This window comes from Suncus etruscus, chromosome 20 (assembly GCF_024139225.1).
Source record: "Suncus etruscus isolate mSunEtr1 chromosome 20, mSunEtr1.pri.cur, whole genome shotgun sequence".
NCBI lineage: Eukaryota > Metazoa > Chordata > Mammalia > Eulipotyphla > Soricidae > Suncus > Suncus etruscus.
This window is the reverse complement of record NC_064867.1, coordinates 6,735,779-6,758,830: the sequence shown is the minus strand read 5'-3', so window position 1 is coordinate 6,758,830 and position 23,052 is coordinate 6,735,779. Positions and strand designations below refer to the sequence as shown.

At 39.3% G+C, this 23,052-nt stretch overlaps 1 protein-coding gene across 13 annotated transcripts in view; it reads right to left on the bottom strand.

The window, feature by feature from the left end:
- CLASP2 (cytoplasmic linker associated protein 2) overlaps positions 1-23,052 on the bottom strand; it is a 178,589-nt gene that overhangs the window by 139,046 nt on the left and 16,491 nt on the right. For 7 of the 13 annotated variants that reach the window (XM_049766383.1, XM_049766386.1, XM_049766388.1 and 4 more), the window contains exons 1-2: positions 2,170-2,319; positions 1,633-1,779 (exon numbers count right to left, since the gene is read on the bottom strand). In XM_049766383.1, coding sequence (XP_049622340.1) covers positions 1,633-1,779; positions 2,170-2,203 — 181 coding nt within the window. In that variant the 5' untranslated portion in view covers positions 2,204-2,319. Of the gene's footprint in view, positions 1-1,632; positions 1,780-2,169; positions 2,320-17,502; positions 17,533-22,881; positions 22,953-23,052 lie in introns of those variants that run through there. The other 6 variants (XM_049766378.1, XM_049766379.1, XM_049766380.1 and 3 more) reach the window with 2 other exon arrangements.

The window sequence follows — 23,052 nt, the reverse complement described above, 5'->3', positions numbered from 1 at the left end:
CTGTAATTGTCAAAAGGAAGAGGAGGAAGAAGAAATAACATTTTCCTTGTTTTTCTCAAAAAGGTTGATTGTAGCTGAATAAAACCATCTGTACGAGATTTCATTAGTCATAAAAACTACCTAATATGTTTAATTTAGTATGACTATAAAATCAGGTGGCACTAAAATGATCTCTCTTTAAAAATAATATGTGATTTTTAACAATTGGATTATCATCAGCTCCAAATAGCAAATTTAAAGTAGGTAAACTGAAATTTAAATTTGAATACAAAGTGAAGCACAAAACATCAATGACCTTTATTAACAAATGTTAAATATCATTAAATATGTTTGAAATATTAATCCATTTAAAATGAAAGACATCTCCATGAAATTATAGAAGACATTAAAATTTATGGCACAAAATAAGAATTCCCTTGCAATGACTGAAGAAACCAAAGCATGTCATATACCTTTTATCAGAGATAAGTAAGAATGTTTAGCAGATAATTTCACACACTGGGATATAACTTTTAAATACAAAAAGAAAATGATGAAAATAATAGTGTAAATTACACAACATTGGAAATCTGTAAGATATGCATTTCTCTCTCAAAATATTTTATTTACCTATTATTTCATATGTGTATACATACAAATATATATATATATACACATACATTTCATCTGGCTGGTTATAGAACACATGATGGTTAAGATTTATAATACCTCAAACTTATAGAACCTGGATAAAATACAGCTTTCTTTACTTTTTGTTTTTAATAAAAGGATTATAGACATCAAAATTCTGAAGACCACAGTTTTCTCACCAGTTCTCAAAAACATGGAAAGATACTTTCCCAAATAACTACAACACAAATTTATTGGCAAAAAATGGAAAGAAAGAAGAACAAAGATACTACTGCCTTTTATCATTAAATATTTATCCTTATTGTTACAGGATTCAACTATCAGAAAACCCAACAGAAACTAGCACCTATAAAGTACTTCTGGTTTCCTAATTAGTACATGGGGAAAGAAGGCCCGAATTTTATTTTAAGGTAAACAATATAGAATAAACAGTTCTAATATGACCCAAGGATGTGCTATGCCCTGTATAAATACATAAAACCTATGTATTACTATTATTATTATCTAAATCAGAAACCATTTTTGAAGCAGTTGTACTTGACCACCACCCATTTCCTATTGTGACCAATAATTCCATACCCAGTTTTTCAACCATTTTCTCCATTTTCTAATATTTATGATTAGACTAAATGTGTAAAGCCATTATGTAAGTCATTATTTTTAAATAGCTGTAGAACCTGCAAAGAACCAAATCGTAAGAAAACTGCTTTCTCCTTAAGGAGGAAAAAAAAAATACTTTACCCTCTTCTAAACTCGTTTAAATATATTCCTTTAAAGACAGATCTGAAAAATAGATACTCTCAAGAAAACACAAAATTCCCCTTTGGCTCTGATTGAAATACAGACAGTATCTTGAACATTTTCAGAAAGAGCACATTCTCCTTTCCAGATCTGCAACCATGCTGCAGTCATGAATAAATATATTCCTCCGTCGTCTGGGTATGTGCAGCCATACCAAGGGCATAAGCCATGCACATTAGGTCTGAAATGGATCTACATTACCTCCAACCTTAGGGCCACCTGCTGAACCAGGCTTCCTTGCACTGTTGACAGGGTTTCCGGATGCTTTCGGTGCAGGGACCTTGAAGGCTGAAGCAGCTGATGATGGCCTATTTCCATCCACGGATTCTTCATCATCGAAGCTTTTATCTGAATAAAGCATTAGAAAGATGCATTTTAAAAAATAAATAAGCCTTGCTTCATTTTCCACAAAGCAAAAAAAAAAATCAAATAAAGCAATATGCAAACCATTACTGTGTAAAATATAAAATACAAAATGCAGCTCCTTTGAATAAGAATCTACAGTGGCTGTCGCTACATATAAAATAACCTTGTGCAATCCAAAATCAAATTGCAATGTTATATTTCCTAGCTACACACATCCACTTAAAACACAGAAACAAATACATGAACGCACAGGAGAGCAGAAAGCATTTTTGATTTTTGCTCCTCACAGAAGCGTTTTCTGCCAGCTCCTCCCTGAGTGCATCTTCTAACACACCCTTGTCTTATTCCTTACACCCAGATTCTGCAACTTACAATCACAAATCCGTTTGCAAATCAGTCGCCTCATTCCTCTGAAAGCTCTTAATTCCCAACAGTTCACATGGCCAAATACAGATTCTATACTAATCAAAGATTCTATCAAAAATAGACAGAAACAACCACAGAACCACCACTGAGGTTTGTGCCGGCATTTTTCTTTCTCTTCCCTGCCCGAGGTGCTGAAGCAGCCAATCAGCTCCAAGATGACATCATCTTATGGCAGCTACTACCAGATGAAAGGTAAAAATTCTCCATCTATTTGAACAGTTTTCAATGCAGCTGCAACTCTTACGCTATACCAACATTTCAAAGGCATTTCATAGTCAAGGGTAATAGACCCAAATGTACTTTCTTTAATGGGCATAAGATTACATAACTAGCATGTATAATCTTATGCAGTATTCATTCAGCTATGATGCTTAGTATTGCATCAGTAAAAGGGAATATCAGGGAGCTCATTACTGAGCATAATTAACTCTGTAATCTTACAATCTACTGTTAATTTAGGTCACAGAAACAAAGCTCAACAATTTTATAAAAATTCTCATATAAATAATTCTATATATTTTACAAAACTCCTTTCAGAATATTTGTCTATCACAACACAGGTATCATCTCCTTGTGTAAAATGAAAACACTGCTCTCCCCCTATCTCATCACAAGATGTATGTGCATTTTACTCATCTGAGAAGATGGTTTTCTTTAGGACCCTGCACAAACCAACCAGAACAAACAAGATGGGCGAGGCAGAGAAACAGCTTTAGCACAGGCTGCAGATCAATGTGCAGTCTTTTCATTTCAACCTGTATTCTTAACCTTCACTAGTAACCAAATCAACCCTCCATGAGGCTATTTCAAGTCCAATTGCTAGACACTCTCAATATACAAGTGTTCAGGATGTTTTATGTATTGGAAACATTTTAGACATTCAATGTAAGCCCATATTCCATTTAGCAAGTATCTTTCTTAAACAGCACAACTTACAAGAAAATATGTCTTCGAGTTAAAAATACTTTCATCACAGTATCATTAAGATAGGTTTGAGAAATTAAAAGCTATGTGCTAAACAGACTGTTGGACAGAAGAGATAGTACAGCGGTTAAGGCAAGATATTACATGGGTTAAGGTACTTGTCTTGCATGTGGCTAGCCTCTATTTGATCCCCAGTACCACCCATGGTTCCCACAAACACTACTGCAGTAACTCCTGAGTAAAAAACCTGAGCATGGCACAATGTGACCGAAAATGTTCCCTCTCCCCCAATTAATACAATTCCAAGCTACATTTTTTTTTCGGGCCACACCCGTTTGATGCTCAGGGATTACTCCTGGCTAAGCGCTCAGAAATTGCCCTGGCTTGAGGGGGCCATATGGGACGGCAGGGGATCGAACCGCAGTCGTGATCTTTCCTTGGCTAGCGCTTGCAAGGCAGACACCTTACCTCTAGCGCCACCTCGCTGGCCCCTAAAGCTACATTTCTTATGCTACCACCACTTAAAACTTAAGAGACAGAATGAATTCAAAGGCCAACAAAAACAATCTGTTTTTCACATTTCTGAAATTTATATAAAAGAAATCATAAAATATGTATTCTAGTATCTAGCGTGTTTGCACTCAGTGTGTTAAAAAAAAACCCTCACTTTCATTGCCTATAAAATAATTGTAACAGAATTTAGCAATATCCAGTTATTGATGGACATTCGACTAGTTGCCAGTTTGAGATTACAAAATAGTTTTAACTAAGTAGATGAAATGACAAGACTTTCAAGCTATTAACATTATTATGGAAATTGTAAGCCTGGTTATTTATTTTACTGTAACTTTTAGGTCAGTGGAAGTCAAAACCAGGTTCCCAGACCAGCAGCTGAGCATTATTGCCAAGTATTAGAAACACTTGGGGCCCAACCTGAATCTACTGAACCAAAAACTATGAAGACCAAAGTCTAGAAATCTGTACAATGCCAAGTCCTCTTTGATGCATAATTAAGTTTTAGAACCATAACCCATTAACTAAGAGCCATGTAGTAAAAACTGTAGATTTGCATATATGTAGTATAGTTTGTGGGTTTATTCAATTGAGCCACAGAAGTGATACATAATATTTATTTTATTTTATTTATAAAATGGGAAGGCTACTTAAGTGAAATTAAAATTAAAAATTGCAGGGCCCGGGGAGATAGCACAGCGGTGTTTGCCTTGCAAGCAGCCGATCCAGGACCTAAGGTGGTTGGTTCAAATCCCGGTGTCCCATAGGGTCCCCCGTGCCTGCCAGGAGCTATTTCTGAGCAGACAGCCAGGAGTAACCCCTGAGCACCGCCGGGTGTGGCCCAAAAAACAAAACAAAAAAAAAAAAAATTAAAAATTGCAGAAAACAGTGAAACAAGGTTGGTTGGATTTGGCCTGCAAGCAATAGTTTGCCAATGTCTGATCAAGGATATCTGGTACTAAAATAAGAGTAACAGAACTAATGGAAGAAAAATAAGATTTAAAAAATAGTATTTGATTAATTAGAATACACAAAGAAGGATGACACAAGTGAATAAAGATAAGGGACAGAGAGCAAAGGACACAGCTCAAAGAAACACAGCACAACCTTCCATGTAGAGCCCAGAATCTGATGTCCAGGGCCTCATGGCCTGAATCCTGGTCTCCCTTCCCATCCCTGGGCCTGAGAAATAAGAGTATCCAGCCCGGGTGGCAGAGTCCTGCTGGAAGTGGTCCCTGGGCATCACTAGGAAAGATTCCTCACCCCTCACCCATGGGGGGAAAAAATTATCAGTATATAGGGCCAGAGAAATAGCATGGAAGTAAGGTGTTTGCCTTGCATGCAGAAGGACGGTGGTTCGAGTCCTGGCATCCCATATGGCCCCCAAGCCTGCCAGGAGCGATTTCTGATGGTAGAGTCAGGAGGAACCCCTGAGCGTTGCCGAGTATGACCCAAAAACCAAAACCAAAACTAAGAAAACAAAAACAAACAAACAAAAAAACTATCAGTGAATAAAATAAAATCAAAATGAAAGATAATGTGGCAAAATAACACCAAATCTATAACTACCTTAAATGTAAATAAAATGATTATTTCAAAAAATAGGTCAACACTGATAAAAGAATTTTTTCTTCTTGCCTTTTAGAGTGAAAGCCAGCAGGCTCTTGGTTCTGTGCTCAAGAGATCACTCCTGGCAGTACTTGGAAGAACATATAATGGTGCTATATACTGAACCAGAGTCAGCTGTGTGCTACTCCTGTACTCTCTCTCACACCCAGGAGTCACCGGGTGTGGCCCAAAAACAAACAAACAGACAAAAATTAGACACACTCCATATGTAGTCACATATACATATATGTAGTCACATAGAAGTGAAATGACAGAGACAGCTCATGGTAAATACCAACTGAAAGGAATCTAGTGTAACTTGACTAATTTTAAATGAACAGCTTGGGGCCAAAGTGATAGCAGAATGGGTAGGACAGCTGCCTAGTATGCAGCCGACCTGAGTTCGATCCCTGGCATCCCATAGGTCCCCCGAACCTGCCAGGAGTGGTTTCTGAGTGCAGAGCCAGTAAATCAAGTGTTGCCAGGTGTGGCCCAAAACCCAAAAATAACTAAACCAAACCAAAACAAACCAAAACAAAATAAAGAAGCATTATTAGTATAGACTTTAATATTAATAAAGCATTTAATCTAATGGAAAAAAATCAGAATGCTGAACTAAGTAATACAGTTTCAGATACATGAAGTAAAAAACTGAAGCACTAGAGGGAAAAATAGATTACTCTACAATGCAGGTAAAAGAAAATGAACTCATTGTCAGTATAAAATTGTAATATTTTTTTTTGGCCATTAACTTTTTTTTTTAATTTTTATTTTGACCAAAGTGGATTACAAATCTTTCACAGTAATATTTTAGGTTCGTAGCGACATTGGATCAGGGGCATTCCCACCATCAATATTGTCCTCCCTCCACCCCTGTTCCCAGCATGCATCCCATACCCCACTCCTTTACCCCCCGGGTTGCTAGTGTAAGTGGTCCCTCAGTGTCTAGCATGTTTTAGATTGGGTATCCATTATGTTATCGTTGGTCATTAACTTTTAAAAGTTATAAAAGTAATCAGTACAAACCTTAAACTTAAAATGTTCAATAATTTATATAGCATTATTTTTCTAATAATAAATCAGTTCTTTATTTCCATAGCACTTATAACATCCTAAAATAATGAGGTTGAGGTTTTTTGCTTTTATTTTGAGGCCACACCCAGTGGTGCTCAAGGCTTACTCCTGGCTCTGAACACAGGAATTGCTCGTAGTGGGAATCAGGGAACCATGTTCAGTGTGAGGAATCAACCCAGAGTTGGCAAAATGCAAGGCAAACAACCAATCCACTGTACTACAAAGAAATACAAAGAACTAAAATATGAACTAAAAGTGGGCAGGAATATTATTTTTTTCTTCTATAATCCTCTATTTAAATTCATTTTTTTACATTTTGGGGTGGTTGGGTCACTCCTGGTGATGCTCAAGGGTTACTCCTGGCTATGTGCTCAGAAATTTATCCTGGCATGGGGTCTATATGGGACGCTGGGGGATTGAACCGTGGTCCATCCTAGGTCAGCCGCATACAAGGCAAACACCCTATTGCTGTACCACCACTCCAGCCCTTTTTGTCCTTTTTTAAAATTTTATTTTATTGAAACCATTGTGATCTACAAAAATTCTTCATATTTAAATTTCAAATATACAGTGAATCAAGGCCATTCCCACCATCAGTGTTAACTTCCCTCCACCAATGAAACCAGAGTGCATCCTATACCACCACTCTTTGCCTCTGGCCTGCCAGTGTAACAGACCTACTTAAATTTAGATTGTTAAAGTTTAGGTATCTTGATTTTATTGTTGTTGACTTTTGCTTGGATATTTCATTCTGTCCAATTTTTCTCCACCAGCGCATGTAAGACTTGGCCCCTGGCCTTCCTTTCTTTTTTTCCTTTTTTTTTTTTTTTGTTTATACAAAAATGCAGAAGTATGTGGTGAAACAGTAATCCAGGTCTCAATCCATGACAATGAAAAAGGCAGGAGCTGCTATTTAAAAGATAAAAGAAAAAGGTGTGTGTGTGTGTGTGTGTGTGTGTGTGTGTGTGTTATTTGTTTTTGTTTTTATTTAATTTTGTACAGGTGCAGCAAAAGTTGGGGAAAATAGAAAGGAAAAACACCTCTGGCCTAAAAACAGGGAGACCCTACCCATGAAGCATCCTGCCATTAACTACAGGCTCAGGGCATACTAAATTGTCTAACCCCAAAGTCTCTTTGTGGTCCCAGTAAAAGTGCTTCTCAATCACAGAAATCGCAGTGATTTCTTTAATTAGAGATCCTGGTTTTTGCACAGATCCTATGTCACAGTCAGGGTGTCACGGAGCATCTTCTGGTTTCATCTCATCACTGGCTGGTGATGCAGGGAACTCTGCCCTGAAAGCAAGTTGTTGCTGTTTCCAAGTCATCAGGATGCCATATGAATCTACTCTGGAGTAAGTCGGTTCTAGAGCAGCATTAGGGCCTTCCCTGGTTAAAGTCCAATTGCTGGTGCTAGTGCAGAAAACCATGCTGGTTCCATATACGGGATCCAGGTTCAGGAGAGAATGGGCATTGTGCAATCATCTGAAGCCTATGCCAAGTCACTATGACAAATGTTCAGAGTGAAAGGCCCCACTGCAATATAAAATTTATGAGTTCCTATTTGTATTAGATAAAAACTTGTTTCTGTATGTAAGATTTCCCCCATTTAAATGTGCCTATTCTATAATCCTAACATAATAACAAAACAAAATCAAATTAATAACTAACAAAATGAGTTGACTCTTTTTTCTGCTTACCTCTACTTAAGTTTATTCTCAAAAAATGTTCTGAGTTAAACAAAAAACACCCCTAGTGTTCCTATAGGGGCGGAGAGATAGCACTGTGGTAGGGCATTGCCTTGCACACAGTCGACCCAGGACAGATCATGGTTTGAATCCTGGCATTCCATATGGTCCCCTGTGCCTGCCAAGAACAATTTCTGAGCGCAGATCCAGGAATAACCTCTGAGCACTGCTGAGTGTGGCCCAACCCCTTATCCCCAAAAAAAGAAAGAAAAGAAAAAAAAAAAAAAATAACCCTCCTATGACTTCATGAAAAGGCTAACTAGGATTCTTAGGATGTAAAGACCTCAGATATTATGTAGGTCTCTCTACACTTATTTGTTCATTCTCCAACTTGTCTCTCCACCTAAATGTGAATTCTTGTGACTCATATTAGGGCCTCTACTCTTGCTCTTTTTGCTTAGAATGCTCTTTCACTGTCAGGGATTAAACCAGGGTTGGCTGTGTGCAAGACAAGTACTGACTGCTGATAGTTAAAAAGCTCTAAAAAGTTACTTTTACTTGTTTTGTTCAGTCTTTTGAAAAATCAGTTGCTAAGATCTGAACTTATCTAAACACATATTATGGAAGAATAGGATGCAAATTGACATTTCACTTACTCTTAATTTGCATATATTAAATCACAAAAATACTAATATGTCTGATAACAAGATGTTGTCCCGAAGCCAACTGGAATTTTAATATGTATGACCACATTACTTTCTAAATCTGACATATTTTGAATTGTAAAGTATAACTGGGCCAGAGTGATAGCACAGTCGTAGGGCATTTGCCTTGCACGCAGCCTTGCACGCAGCTGTTTCTGGATGAACCTTGGTTTGATCCTGGCGTCACCATATGGTCCCCCAAGCCAGGAGCCATTTGTGAGCGCATAGCCAGGAGTAACCCTTGAGCGTCACAGGGTGTGGCCCAAAAAGGAAAAAAAAAAAAGGAAAAAAAAAATCAACTCATCTTTGGCGAACAGGCAAGCCAAAACTTTAGACCACTCAGAGAAAGTAATTAATTTTATGTGAATTTTCTTTAGTGAAATACCCAGTTCAGAAAGAGTATTCATCAACTTGTATTTTCATTGACAAAATACAATGTCTCAAAGTAAGTAACTTCTTATACAAAGTTCCTCTTTTCTCTTGAAGCTCTATACTTCCTTAATCTAATTAAAACAAGCAACAGGAGCTTGGATTTCTTAACTCTACCACATTCCTGCATGGCCAGATTGACTATACAAATTCTAATGACTTCCCTCATTCAAACTTCCCTCAGAGAAGTTTGGTATCACACTGGCAAAAGCTGACAATTCCTAAATGTTTATCTCTAACCTAAAACCATCTCTGAATGTCAGACCTACATATTCAACTAGTGCTGTCAGACACCTGTAAAATCACTTTACTTTTTCCTTTCACCTTTCCTGAGTTAATTAGCTTAAGTGTCCTTAATTGTATCAACTCTGACCTTTGTGATTTATATTAAACTCTGGCTAATAAAAGTGGTAGGGAAAACAGCAGAGAGAGATGCTTGGCTGGCTTAGTAAGATCCAAGAGCTGCTCAACACCCCCTGGCCAAAATGTACCTTTGCCCATGACTCTGTCTGGTTTCTTGTCCACCGCTCTTTGCTGACCCATCTATTCCAGGATCAGAATGAACATGAAAATGGCGAATACAACGAACTACAGGTGGCTGCAAGCAAGCTGCAGTGACAGTCATCAAACCCCAGGAAACCAGCCAACCCTGAGCCCCAGAATTACAGACTACCTACTACATATCTTACCTGTGGACAATTAAAAAGGCATTGATCATCTGACATAAATATGTAACAACAACTCCATCTCCAGACCTGTTCTTCCTAAATGTTTCCCAACTCAATATGTACCACCATCATCCATTTTTGACAATGTGGGAACCCTTATTCCAAGTTCTTCTCTGTCCTTAATGGAATATCTACCATTCGTTGTAAAGCAATTCCAGGTTATTATCTCAAATTAATCTATTTTTGCTATACCTCTGTCACTACTACGAAAGACCAGACTAGTATCACTTCTGTTAATCCCACTATAACTTCCTTTAATTGTGTTCTTGCTTCTATTCTTGACCTCCCAAACCACAAAAGTAGATAATGTCGATCTTTAAAAAGTACTTAGGATGAAATCAAAAACTGTTAAGGTTGCACACACTGACAGAAAACTTTAGTAAGAATAGATTAGACTGGTGGTATTTCAACCTACTGTTCTATATTAATATCACAAGACAACTTAGGAGAGACCCAGTCTTAGGGATTACTCTAGCCTCTGAGCACAGGAGTCACTCCTGGAGGTGTGCAGGGACCATATATGCATGCAATGCTGGTTATCAAATTGGGGTTGACCACATGTTACATGCCAAGTAAGTACCTTAGCCATTGTACTATCTATCCAACACCTAAATGTCTTTCATATATATAATATATATGTGTATATTATATATATGTATATATATTGTATATGTACATATATATTATATATATAATGAGTGCATGTGCACATGCTAACATACCCAGTCATAATACCAATTCAAGGGAAAATAGGTAGGGATATAAGTAAGGATAGGCCACAAATTGATAATTTCTTACAGTTGGATGGTAATAGACTTTATTACAATATTCTCTGAGAAGCATACTTGAAATTTTCTTTTAAAATTATAATTTGAATTATTTTATGTTCTGCTTACAACATTACAATAACCACCCCCCCCCCCACACACACACACACAAATGATGAGCAACATATGGTCCTCAGCATTGGAAAGAAGGAAGGTGATGGAAGGAACAGGAGGAAATTTCTCAAAGCTAAAGAAAACCAGAGAGTACAGAGGTTAAGGACCTTGCATTTCAGTCCCCAGTGAACAATTGAAAATGACCAGCATTGCTGGGTGTAGCAACAATAAAAAAAACCCAAAATTTTAGAAATAAACAGTAAGAACTGAGAATGCCCTCAATTTAAACTAAAAGAAAAATCCGGGCCCAGAGAGATAGCACAGCGGTGTTTGCCTTGCAAGCAGCCGATCCAGGACCAAAGGTGGTTGGTTCAAATCCCGGTGTCCCATATGGTCCCCCGTGCCTGCCAGGAGCTATTTCTGAGCAGACAGCCAGGAGTAATCTCTGAGCATTGCCGGGTGTGGCCCAAAAACCGAAAAAAAAAAAAAAAAAAAAAAAAAAAAAAGAAAAATCCTCAAAGTATTAGAAATTAAAATTCATTTCCCTAAACAAAACAATGAACTTTCAACATTCACATGAAGGTGCTATGCAGTAGATCAGCTTAATGAAGTGTTTTACTTACAAAAATTAAGCCCATTTCATAGTTTTAACAAGCCCAATAAACTTGATGAGGTCTAAAATTATTTTTAATTTTTAATTATGAGAACAAAGACGCAAAGAAAGAGGACAAGGTAAAGTTATAGCGGAAGGACAATCACCCATAAACAGAATTCTCAGAAGTCCCCTTGCTGATATCTGAACTTTGAACTTTCAGCCAAAGAACATTAAGATAAATAAAACAGAACCCATGTACAATTACTTTGTCCCTCAAGTCCCCAGATTGTAGTACATAATATTTCTTAGCAGCACACAGAGCAATCTAAAGACATAAAACTTATGTAACTCCTTAAACATTGAAGGCATAGTACTTTTTTACATTTCCATGCACATGCATATTAGTTTAAGTTAACCTCAAAAGTTTAAGTGAGTTGTTTTTCTTAAGGATTAGAGTCAAAGGAGCACAGTAAAAACGGTGTTAGAGTGGCAATTATTGTTTGCATGGGCCACCAAAATATGAGGGAATGAAAAGGAAAAGCCTTGGCTTAAATACAAGGAGACCCTACCCCTGAAGTTTCCTGGCATAAGACCAACTCTAGGCTCCAGGCAACCTAGTTTGTCCAATCCAAGTCATTTCTGTAGTGCCAATACACTTTTATTTTTCACACAGTCTCCGTTGTTGGTATCATGTTTCTGTATTAAAGATCCTGGAATCTGCAGTCAGGATGGTGCAGAGCATCCTCTAGTTTCAAATGAGGTCTAAAATTTGATGTAGATATCAATTCAATTATTATTGTTGTTGCTGCTGTTATTAACTTTGAAACTACATTTGGTCGCGCACAAGGGATATTTTTGGCTCAGTGCTAGGGTCTCACTCATGGTGGTGCTCAGGGACCTATACTCTGCAGTCTCAGGGATTGAATGGGGCCTCCTGTGTGCAAAGCATGCACTCCAATCTCTTGCACTATCTTGCTGGCACTGGTATCACTTCACATTCAAAGACTTTTCCTTTTTTCTTTATATGAGTTCTTAAAAAAATGTAAAACTTTCAGTAGTTCAATATTGTTCAATAGCTCAAAACATAATTTGGTACTAACAAAATTAAATAATAACATTGCTCATCATAATGTTTAGAGCCTTTACCTAACTGCAAGCCGATCCTAAGAAACGTCATCAACTGTACTATTCTACACGTATGACGTTGTAAAGCTTTTCTTGAAGATTTAGGCTCATTGGCAACACCATGTTGAGGATATGGCTCTTATAGTCCTAAACCAGATGGATAAATGTCTATTCGAAGGTCAAGATATTCAATTTTATTGCTCACTATGCATTACCAATATTAATTACTACTAAATGCCCAATCCTTTGACTCTTGTACTTTACTTTTCTCCTTCCACATTTTTTCTAGGAAAAAAAAAAAAACTTTATCATTCTGAAAATCAGTTAAAGGGTCATTTTCTTTTTTTTTTTTTTTTTTTTTTTTTGGTTTTTGGGCCACACCCTGTGACGCTCAGGGGTTACTCCTGGCTATGCGCTCAGAAGTTGCTCCTGGCTTCTTGGGGGACCATATGGGACGCCGGGGGATCGAACCGCGGTCCGTCCTAGGCTAGCGCAGGCAAGGCAGGAACCTTACCTCCAGCGCCACCGCCCGGCCCCAAAGGGTCATTTTCTTTCATGATCTGTATTACCTAATTAATCTTAATATATCACACAGCATATTTTAAGAGTAACAAGTCAGCATTTTGTTAACATTTCCTTCTCCAAAATCTCATGTAATAACTGAAATATATCATGTAACATCATCTGTCAATTTTCTGGTAAATGTATCAGATATTAAATATCAGAAGGCTTATTCTATAAAGTCAAGGTTATAGAGAATAGGTTGTCTATATTTATTTAAAGATTCACGTTGGAATAATAAACTGTTGAAATAGTTAGTATTTAGAAAGAGTATTTCTTTCTAGCCATTATTCCAGTTTAACAACAAAAGGCCAAATACCTGCTGTGTGCTTTTGAGTCATACAAAAATCCTAACGGTTTTTAACTCTATTTGATTTGGCTGCATAAAGCTACCTCATTCTCATTTGACTACATGGGTCTTTTTGTTTTATTTTTGGTTTGGGGGTACACATGGGCTGTGCTCAGGAATTACTCCTGGCTCTCTGCTCAGGACTCATTCTTGGCTGAGCTTAGGAGGCCATACAGAGTGTCAGGGATCTAACCCAGGTCAGCCACTGTACTCTCTCTCTCTCTCACTCCAAGACACCTTGGTCTTTTTGTTCTTTGGCCACACCCAACAGCACTCAGGGGTTACTATGGCTCTGCGCTCAGAAATCACTCCTGGCAGGCTCGGGGGGACCATATGGGATGCCAGGGATCAAATCCAGGTCATCTACATGCAAGGTAAATGCCCTACCCACTGTGCTATTGCTTTGGCTCCAGACTCCTTGGTCTTATATTTGTGGAGACTAAAAACTACTAAGCAGAAAAGTACCTAAAACTCTTTAAAAGACAGTCATGATAGAACTTAACCAGTATGAGTTTGCCTATGAAAAAAAGAGTAATGAAATCTTTCATAAGGCCTTTAAAAATAAGCTAATATGGGCCCGGAGAGATAGCACAGCAGTGTTTGCCTTGCAAGCAGCCGATCCAGGACCTAAGGAGGTTGGTTCGAATCCCGGTGTCCCATATGGTCCCCCGTGCCTGCCAGGAGCTATTTCTGAGCAGACAGCCAGGAGTAACCCCTGAGCACTGCCAGGAGTGGCCCAAAAACCAAAAAAAAAAAAAAAGCTAATATAATGTAGATAACAGATCAACCAGAGTACATAGAGAACAATTATAAATAAGCAACAAGTCATATAACTAAAGTCAAGCATGCCAGAAAGCAACCTACAGAAAAAGAAATAGTAAATATATGAGTAATCAATCTTACTATAAAGCAGAAATGTTTTTGAAAGGTGATATTTTTTAACTTCTGCTAGGCAAATTTTTAAAATTAATAATAAGAAGAAGAACAGAAAAGAATGCAGGTTATCAGGCACTAATGGTGGGAATGTAAGTAAATCTTTTCAAGAAAACTGGCTATTTCTGACGATTTAAAACGAATAAAATATTTAATTCAGAAATTCAACTTATAGACTATTCTAAGAAATATATACAAGGGCCAGAGAGATAGCACAGCAGAAGGGCATTTGCCTTGCATGCAGCTGTTCCAGGAAGAATAGTGGTTCGAATCCCAGCATCCCATATGATAGATTCCCCGTGCCTGCCAGAAGCGACTTCTGAGCATAGAGCCAGGAGTAACCCCTGAGCTCTCCCGGATGTGACCCAAAAACAACAACAAAAAGCAACAACAACAAATGAAATACGTACATGTATATGCACAGGAAGTACTTGTAGAAAGATATTTATTTTAGGAAATTATGCATGATTAAGGGATCTAAACTTCCATAAAGATAAGATTTTGCTTCATCCATACTGTGGAATACTAGCAAACAGCTCAAACAAATGAACTAATCAGCCACAATGGATGACAATTAAAATCTCTATGCAATATTGAGTAAACAGAGCAAATGCTAAAAGGACATTCAGAAAGATATCATTTTTGTAAATACATTTAAAACAAACGCACTCGTTTATATGCTTTGAATGGATGTGAGGCAGAGTAAAAATATGAAAAAATTAATACTAGTGAAAGTGTTCATCTTTAATTAAATCTGGGTTTAGGATTTAGAGATTACCGTGAGAGGATTTTTGCTCTATCTGTATTGTGTGAAGTTTGAAAGGAAAAGATTGTGTATAATAAGATTAATTTAAAATGAAAAACTAAGAAATGCATAGGCTATAAATAAGTAGTATAATCCCTTTGTTATATATTCTTGCATAATACTAGTGTGTTTTTGCGGTGTTATGTAAGAAAAAAATAATGTGTAAACAGTATATAAAACTTTAGGAACTATATATCCCAAAGATCACATTATGACACATACACACTTTAATAAACTTTTAATTTTTAAAAAGGTATTTCACGTATCATTAATTATTGCTTTATTTAAAAGCCAATCAAATATAGCATTTTATAAAAGAGAATGGGCAAGAAGGTTACCTTCTGAGTTTTATAAGAGGTATTGTGAATAAAAGAAAATAACGTTCCCAGTCTGAAGGTATTGATGAGTTACTTGAAAAATGTGAAAAGTAAATAGACACTGACAGTCACTAAAATTACAGTGTTTTAGAGAAAAGTTAAAACTGAAGAGGTCCAAATATGACATTTAAAGTTGTCTGTATAGTAGGTTTAACAAAAAAATAAAAAAAATAAAGAAATTTGCCAATGGCTTTTTAAGTATGTGACAGATTAATTTAAATAATAGCTTTTGCCTTATAATTAGTATTTAAAATATATTATTTTATAAAGGCATACATTCATATATAAATGCAAAATCAAATTTACTGTATTTCCATTTTAACATGTAGTTTACTTTCCTGACCAGTATTATTACTATGTTTAGTTTCCATACTATTTCTTCAAGTCCCCAAAGAACAGACACTTTAAGACACCGTACAGTTAAAACAAGCTGACTTGACAATACAAGAGTTGAGTCCCCAAATGGATTCATCCCCTTTAAGAATTTAGTGCATGGGGTGGGGGGTGGGGGTATTCTTTATATGACTGAAACCCAACTACAATCACATCTGTAATCAAGGTGTTTAAATAAAGATATTAATTAAAAAAAAAAAAAAGAACTTAGTGCATGAGCCAAGGAAAAGTGTAGGGGCCTAGGAGGTAACAGGGTTTGGGGGCATGTGCAGAATCCTAGTTAGATCTCAGGCAAAGGTTTTGGGGGCATGTGCAGGACCCCAGACATTACATGCTCCCCACCAGAACTACCAAATGTATTGGAGGCCCCCAATACTGCTGGGTGAAGTCCTCAAGCCCCAAGCACCAGCAGAAGAGCAATGGTGCAGTTCCTGGCACTGCGGGGCTACAGCAGCAGCAGCAGCAACAGCATATCCTCTGGCCCTAGAACTGAACCTTCTGAGCTGATTGGCCAAGTGTCTTGGGGGGTGGCCCCAAAGCCCCGGAGCACTAATCAGGAGCCCTCTCCAACCAGAAGAGAACCTAACGCAAAAATACACAAAACACTTCTGAGGAAATTCTAATTCTCCTGCACATACAGCTCTGGTGTTGAGGCCATTATAAAGTATACCTATAAACACCTTAACAAAAGACTTAATGCTGATAACAAAGCTCAAGCATTAACTGTTTTGAGGGATAAGAGCAAATGCACATTCGAGACTGTGGCTTTGGTTGTGGTTTCTACTCGTGCCTGGATCCGCAAATCCAGTCTCAGCACGCCTCAGTTTCCCAATACGTGAAATGGAAACACTAAAATATTTCTAGGCTTCATAGTTAGGCATAGCTGAGGAGTTAATGTAAAGTGCTTCTGAAAACTGTAAAACTCCATAGGAGTGTTTTTAAAGTAGCATGATAAAAAAAACTGAAAAAAATTAATTTCAAAACAAATGGCCCTCTGTGTAGAATTTATCTAGAATGTTTTAGAAAAGCATTCAGGAGGGTCACAGACCAATCACAGGATGTTAATTAAAAGTGGCCACGACCATGGCATGCCATTTTGCTCTTTTATTCCCCCAGAATTCTACTTGTAAAATCAACAGGAAAGATGTCAAGCTTAGCTTAGCTTAGCTAACCAAATCCTGTCCAGGTCTGCCATTCTTCCAAAGGCTACAAACGCTCTCTCACGGAAGCTTCTGCATAAATTCGGTCCATGTTTTTAACCAATCCACCCCTCAGAGCCAACACCTGAGCCTAAGGACTTCCTTAGGTTTCGAGGCAAATGAGCACCGAATGTGTTTGCCAGATCCTACACAAACCGACCAAGAGGAAAGAAAGACTTAGTGACAAGTAAGCACACGTGCATAAATGCACACTAGCTGGTGCACACGCCTCACCCCCACCCCACCTCCAAACACACACAGGCACACAGACACACACGAGTGTCCTTCCTTCATTCTGTAGGGAGAAACGCATTTCTTTTCCCGCAGATGATCGTCACTTGGAAGGGAAGTGTGGAGGGGCAGGAGCAGCAGAAGGGGGGGAAACAGCTTACTCACCATCTCCCATAGCCATTGAGACGGTCCAGGGAGCTCTTCAGGCCAAGAGGTCGAGCGGCACGGCGGGGCGATCCACGCAGCTCGGTGCCTGCGCCACTGGGCTCGGCCGCAGCCTGCAGCCAGCCAGCCAGCCAGCCAGCCGAGCGCTGTGACCCAGGCCGCGCCGCAGCTCTGCGCCGCAACAGCCGACAGCTGCTGGCCCGCTTCAAAATAAAAGCCCGGGGCCCTGCGGAGCGGGGCCGGCGGCTCCGGAGCCGCGCTCACGGCCGGGCGGAGGCCGGGATGCGATCCCCGGGACGGGCTGCCTGAAATGTCACCCGCGAAAGGCCCGGGCAGCCAATGGCCGCCATCCCGAGGGGGGGACTCTTAATGCGATCATCAAAACACAAGGCATGTGTTCAGCAATCCTTCTCTGCTGCCCCAGAGACCCGTGGAAGCGGGGGCCGTCACATGACCAGGTGGAGGCCCTGATCTGCACCTTTCAAGGAAAAGAAGGGTCTCCTCCTTGGGTCACCGTCCTTCAGAAATTCACCCCAGGAGATGACTCGAAGTCCATGAGCAGGCACAGCCCCGTTTCCACGATGAACTGCGCTCATTATGCAGGAAGCATCTCTGGCGGCCGTAAACAAATCACGTCAAAGGCAGCCCATCAAAGGCCGCTCTGTGTGCGGACGGACCACGGGGCCACTCGGAACAAAGCTGGCTTCTGGGGTGGGGGACAGGGGGGCAGCGGGGCGCCAGAGCCAGGCCACTGCGCAGCTGCAGGGACGCGGCGGCCCAACCTCCATCCAGGCTGCACCACCATCCGCAAGCACACCGTCAAGCTCAAAGAAGGCCTGGGGGCTCCTGATCCCAACAGACATGTTTTAAAATAAAATCAGCCTAGAAAGCCAATCTGAGGGGAAAAAATCCCCAGCACTGGGGGTAACGGTGGGGAAGGGGGCTTGCTTAGCTTTTCTTTTCTTTTTTTTTTTTTTGGTTTTTGGGTCACACCCTGCAGTGCTCAGGGGTTATTCCTGGCTCCAGGCTCAGAAATTGCTCCTGGCAGGCACGGAGGACCATATGGGGCGCCGGGATTCGAACCGATGACCTCCTGCATGGAAGGCAAACGCCTTACCTCCATGCTATCTCTCCGGCCTTGCTTAGCTTTTCACCAAGGCTATGTTACATGCATTTAAAAACCTAGACTGCTTGCGACTTTATGGTCGCTTAGAAGTCAAGCACCAAGGTAATCCCAAAGCCTGATTCTGCCCAGGCTTTGTTTTAGTCCACGCTTCCGAAAGAAATTCTCCTCCTAGCAACTGCTTTAGAGAAGCTGGGAAATATTTTTAGAACGATTACACACCAAGATTATAGTAGGTCTGTCTACATACACACTAGACAAATCAGAATCATGAATAGCTTTTTTCCGTGAAAGAGCAGAAGACAAAATTTCTTTCAGTCACAGCCACCAACACTATGAGTGTTTACATCCCCACTGGCGTAGGAGACTCCAGAAGCCCCTTGACGAGGACACCAAGCTCTGCCATAATCCCAAGGGGCCTGCAACTTCATCTCTTCTTTCTTAGTCTGGGACTGACTTCTTTTGATCACAACCTAATTAATTTTAAATTCAGTTTCCTTCCGAAGGTAGAGCCTATTCTAACAGCACTAAGCTATTCTGTTTGGCATTGTAATAGGAGAGTTGAAATCAGGTTTGAGAAATGCTCGGAGCAAAAAGAACAACAACAACAACAACAAAGACTGCATTTTTCTCACTACTACTAAACAAAATGACAGACTCAAATCTCTGAGGATATAATTTGTATTCCCGAGTGTCCTGAACTAATGGTCTAGAAAAATCAGTCAAAGAATTTAATCAAAACTTAAAAGTGCATGAATATGGCAATTATGAATGAAGTCCAACGAAAGCATAAAATAAAGTTAGGTATCAGGACATGTATCATAAGAGGGGAGTGGTAGGCTAAAGGGAAAACATACACAGACTATTTTTTTCAAATGATAATTACAAATAACATAGTGAACGATCATGCTGTTTCCACTCCCCACATCCTCCTAATTTAAAACACTTCCTATTCCCAGAAGTCCATACAACTCCTCCCACAAGAAACTCCAACCATGGTTTCTGTAACATTTCTGGTTAGCTCTCCTACCAATGGTCCCCTTACAGCCCAGCCTGAGTCAGTTCTGGCTTCCCTTCTGATTTCAATATTGGCAATTTCTGCAATTTGATGTCACATTTTCTCTGCCCCAAGTGGTTTTCCTACCTTTTCCTCCATCATCTGCTCATTCTCATTTGCCAGGTCATATATGTCAGGACACAGATGTGATGTGATATATGTCAACTCTCAAAGGGGCCTGCCCTACTATTCTATCTAAAGCTGCATCACTAAATTAATTACCACTCCCAAGCCCTCAGTTCACTTAATAACAGGTCAGATGACAACGTTTTAGTAATATGGTTCAAAATGTTAGTATCTCTTGCATAAAATTTTTTTTCAGCTTTTTTGATTTTAGGAAAGTGGCTTTATAATTCTAAACACTGCATTTTAGGCTTGCTTCCTCTTTAAGCGAAGTTCTCCCTTGAATACACATCTTGTTAGCTTGTCTCTATGTGTCTTTGTTTGCCTCTTTCCATTCAAGAGACGCCTATGTTCTTTCTTGAACAGACTTCTCTCTTTCTTCCCCTTGTGTCTCTAAGTAAGTTTTAATTAAAAACTATCTTGCTGAGGCCAGAGCAACAGCACAGCAAGTAGGGCATTTGCCCTGCACACGGCCAGCATGGTTTGGATCCCCGGCATCCCAAATGGTCCCCAGAGCCTTCCAGGAATGATGTCTGAGAGCACTCCTGGGTGTGACCCGAAGACAAAACAAAAAGAGACAAATGGGGTTCACTCTTAGATGTGTTATCTCTGAAATACCTGGTTGACATCCAAATGGAAATATCCTTAAGGACACAGGCTAGCAAATATAGAGCCTAAGAGATGAATCAGAACTAGAATAACACTCTTAGAAGTCACTGGCAAATAGTTATCATTTAAAAGTTCTGTTCTTGGCACTAGAGCTATCATACAGTGGGTAGGGCATCTCCTTTGCACGTGGCTGACCCAAGTTCGATCCCCAAGCACTATCAGGAGTAATTCCTAAGTGCAAAGCCAGGTGTAAACCCTGAGCATTGCCAGGTGTGGCCCCAAAACAAAATCAATTAAAATCAAATAAAATCTTTGACATGACTCAGATAAGAGATGTAGAGGAGACGGTAAAAGAAGAAGGAAGACACAGGGAGGGGAGAGATTTTAATGTTCATATCTGACCACAGGCATAATATTCAGATCACAATCTTCAATACAGTAACACTTCTTAGGACTCCCTCAAAGATAAACAAATGCCAGATAACTAGCCCCAATGAAGACATAAGAGCCTAAAATAATGGAAGTTGGGGGTTAAAACACTTGCCTTGCATGTAGCTGGCCCTGGCTTGATCCCCGACACCATGTGGTCTGCAGCTATGGCGCAACTGATTCCTGTACCAAAGGGCCCTCGAAACTCCTCAGACTTCACCTTGCTAATCAAAAACTGTCATGAGGGGACCCAGGCCTTCTGAGTACCTATGAGAGGCTCCCTGTGCCTCCTTCCCCAGTAGATCTTATCCAAGTAAAGAATACTTTAGACTTGTCATATGTGTTTTTTTATTCAGACTAGAACGTCATAGCCTGTGACACAAATGAGAATGCACGATAAGTGGTATAAACACACACAAATCTCAATTCAAGAAATTTTAACAACAATTTCCCTGCTGATTCTGGTTTCTATGGAAATGGACAGAGGCAACTGCTAGAAAAATAAGATTTTACATAAAACACCTTCTATTCAAAGAAGAAGAGTGAGAAACAGCTGGCAGTCAGGGAGAGAAGTGGTATCACTGAAGTAATTTTGTTTCTGGAACTAAGTTTAGATTAGTGTAGACAGGGGGTTACAAAGAGGGATGTTGAGGTACTTGGGAGAGTTAGGTGGGAACACTGGTCTACCAGCATAATAGGTCCATTTTGTGGTTAGCTTGTTACAGTTTGGGTCTCTTGATTTTATTTGTTGTTGCCTTTGGCTTGGTATTTAGATCTGACCTCCCCACCCTCCACTCAATGCACCTGAGACCACGTAGCCCCTAGTCCCATCTTTTTTTGTAGGAAGACATAGAAACATGAGGCAGAACAGAATGATTCATGTTCTAAGGTTCTATGAAAAAAGTGGGAGCCCCTATCTAGAAGATACAAATGAAATTAAAAGAAAAGGGTGTGACAAGTTTTTTTTTTAAAGAGGGAGGCACACATATCTCAAGCAGTGACCTGAGGACAAGGGTTCCACTACCAAAGATTCTTAACCAATCAGGACAGCAGTTCAATGCAAGGGTCTTAATATGTGATGCTACTCAGGCCCTGCAATGCCAGGTGTTATCTGGGCCACATCTTTTGAGCTTCTATCTTTGAGCCTTTGTTAAGGCTTCCAAAGCTGTGCCTGATTATGCCTAGGAAACCATATAAAGCTGGAAAACAAACCATCATTGGCTACAGGTAAGAGAAATGCCTTAATCATTGTGCTATCTCTCCAGTCTCAAATCGTATTCTTTGCTATGAAACTACTTTTCTAGGTCAACTATGCAATGTTTGGAAATGGGATCTTTTCTTTATCCATATGACAATTTAATATTTAGAGACTAAAGTCTAGTTAAATATTATATTCAGCAAAACCAAATTCAATTTAGCGATTTTACAAAAAGAATAGCAGTTATGGGCTGGAGAGAGAGGAAGTACCAGGTTAAGGCACAGGCTTGCATGCAGCTCATTCTGGTTAGATCCCCCCACAAAAGGAAAATCAGATAGATTCTAATCCCACAACTACCTGATTTCCATGATCGATTTCATTCTAATTAAGAAGTCAAGGGAGATCATGGTGGTGCAGTTCCTACATCTGTGTCTCTTCAACATGATCTCTAATAGTCTACAACAATGATCTTCAACCACCAGACTGCAGACTGGTGCTCGTCCGCAGGTCTAAGGGTAGAAGACAAATGGTCCACAGTTAATAACCACAGCGGTTATTAACTATTAGTCTGTGGACCAAGAAGCAGATAGGTAGGTGATGGGTCTACAGGTATAAAAAGGTCAAAGAATTCTGGTCTATACCAGCATTTCTCAATGGGCCCAGTTTGCAACCAGGATGTAGAGATTTTTGCTGTTGTTGTCTTTATTATCTTCTAAGTTTCATGTAACAAAATCAAATCTGTTGGATAAGTAATACTGTTTATTTTAAAACACATTAATGTTTCTATATGTTTGTTAAAGAATATAGAAATGGTTATACACAGGAATAACTTCCTCTTACCTTTGCAAACATTCAAAATCATACCGCCTGAACTTTGCACTTCATCAAATTTGGCAAAAATCACTTCTAACCTAGGAATAAAGTATAAATAAAGTATAAATATTATTTTATTGAAATACAGTATATATTTTCTTCAACCTTCCTGAGAAAAATACAATTCCAGAGATTCAA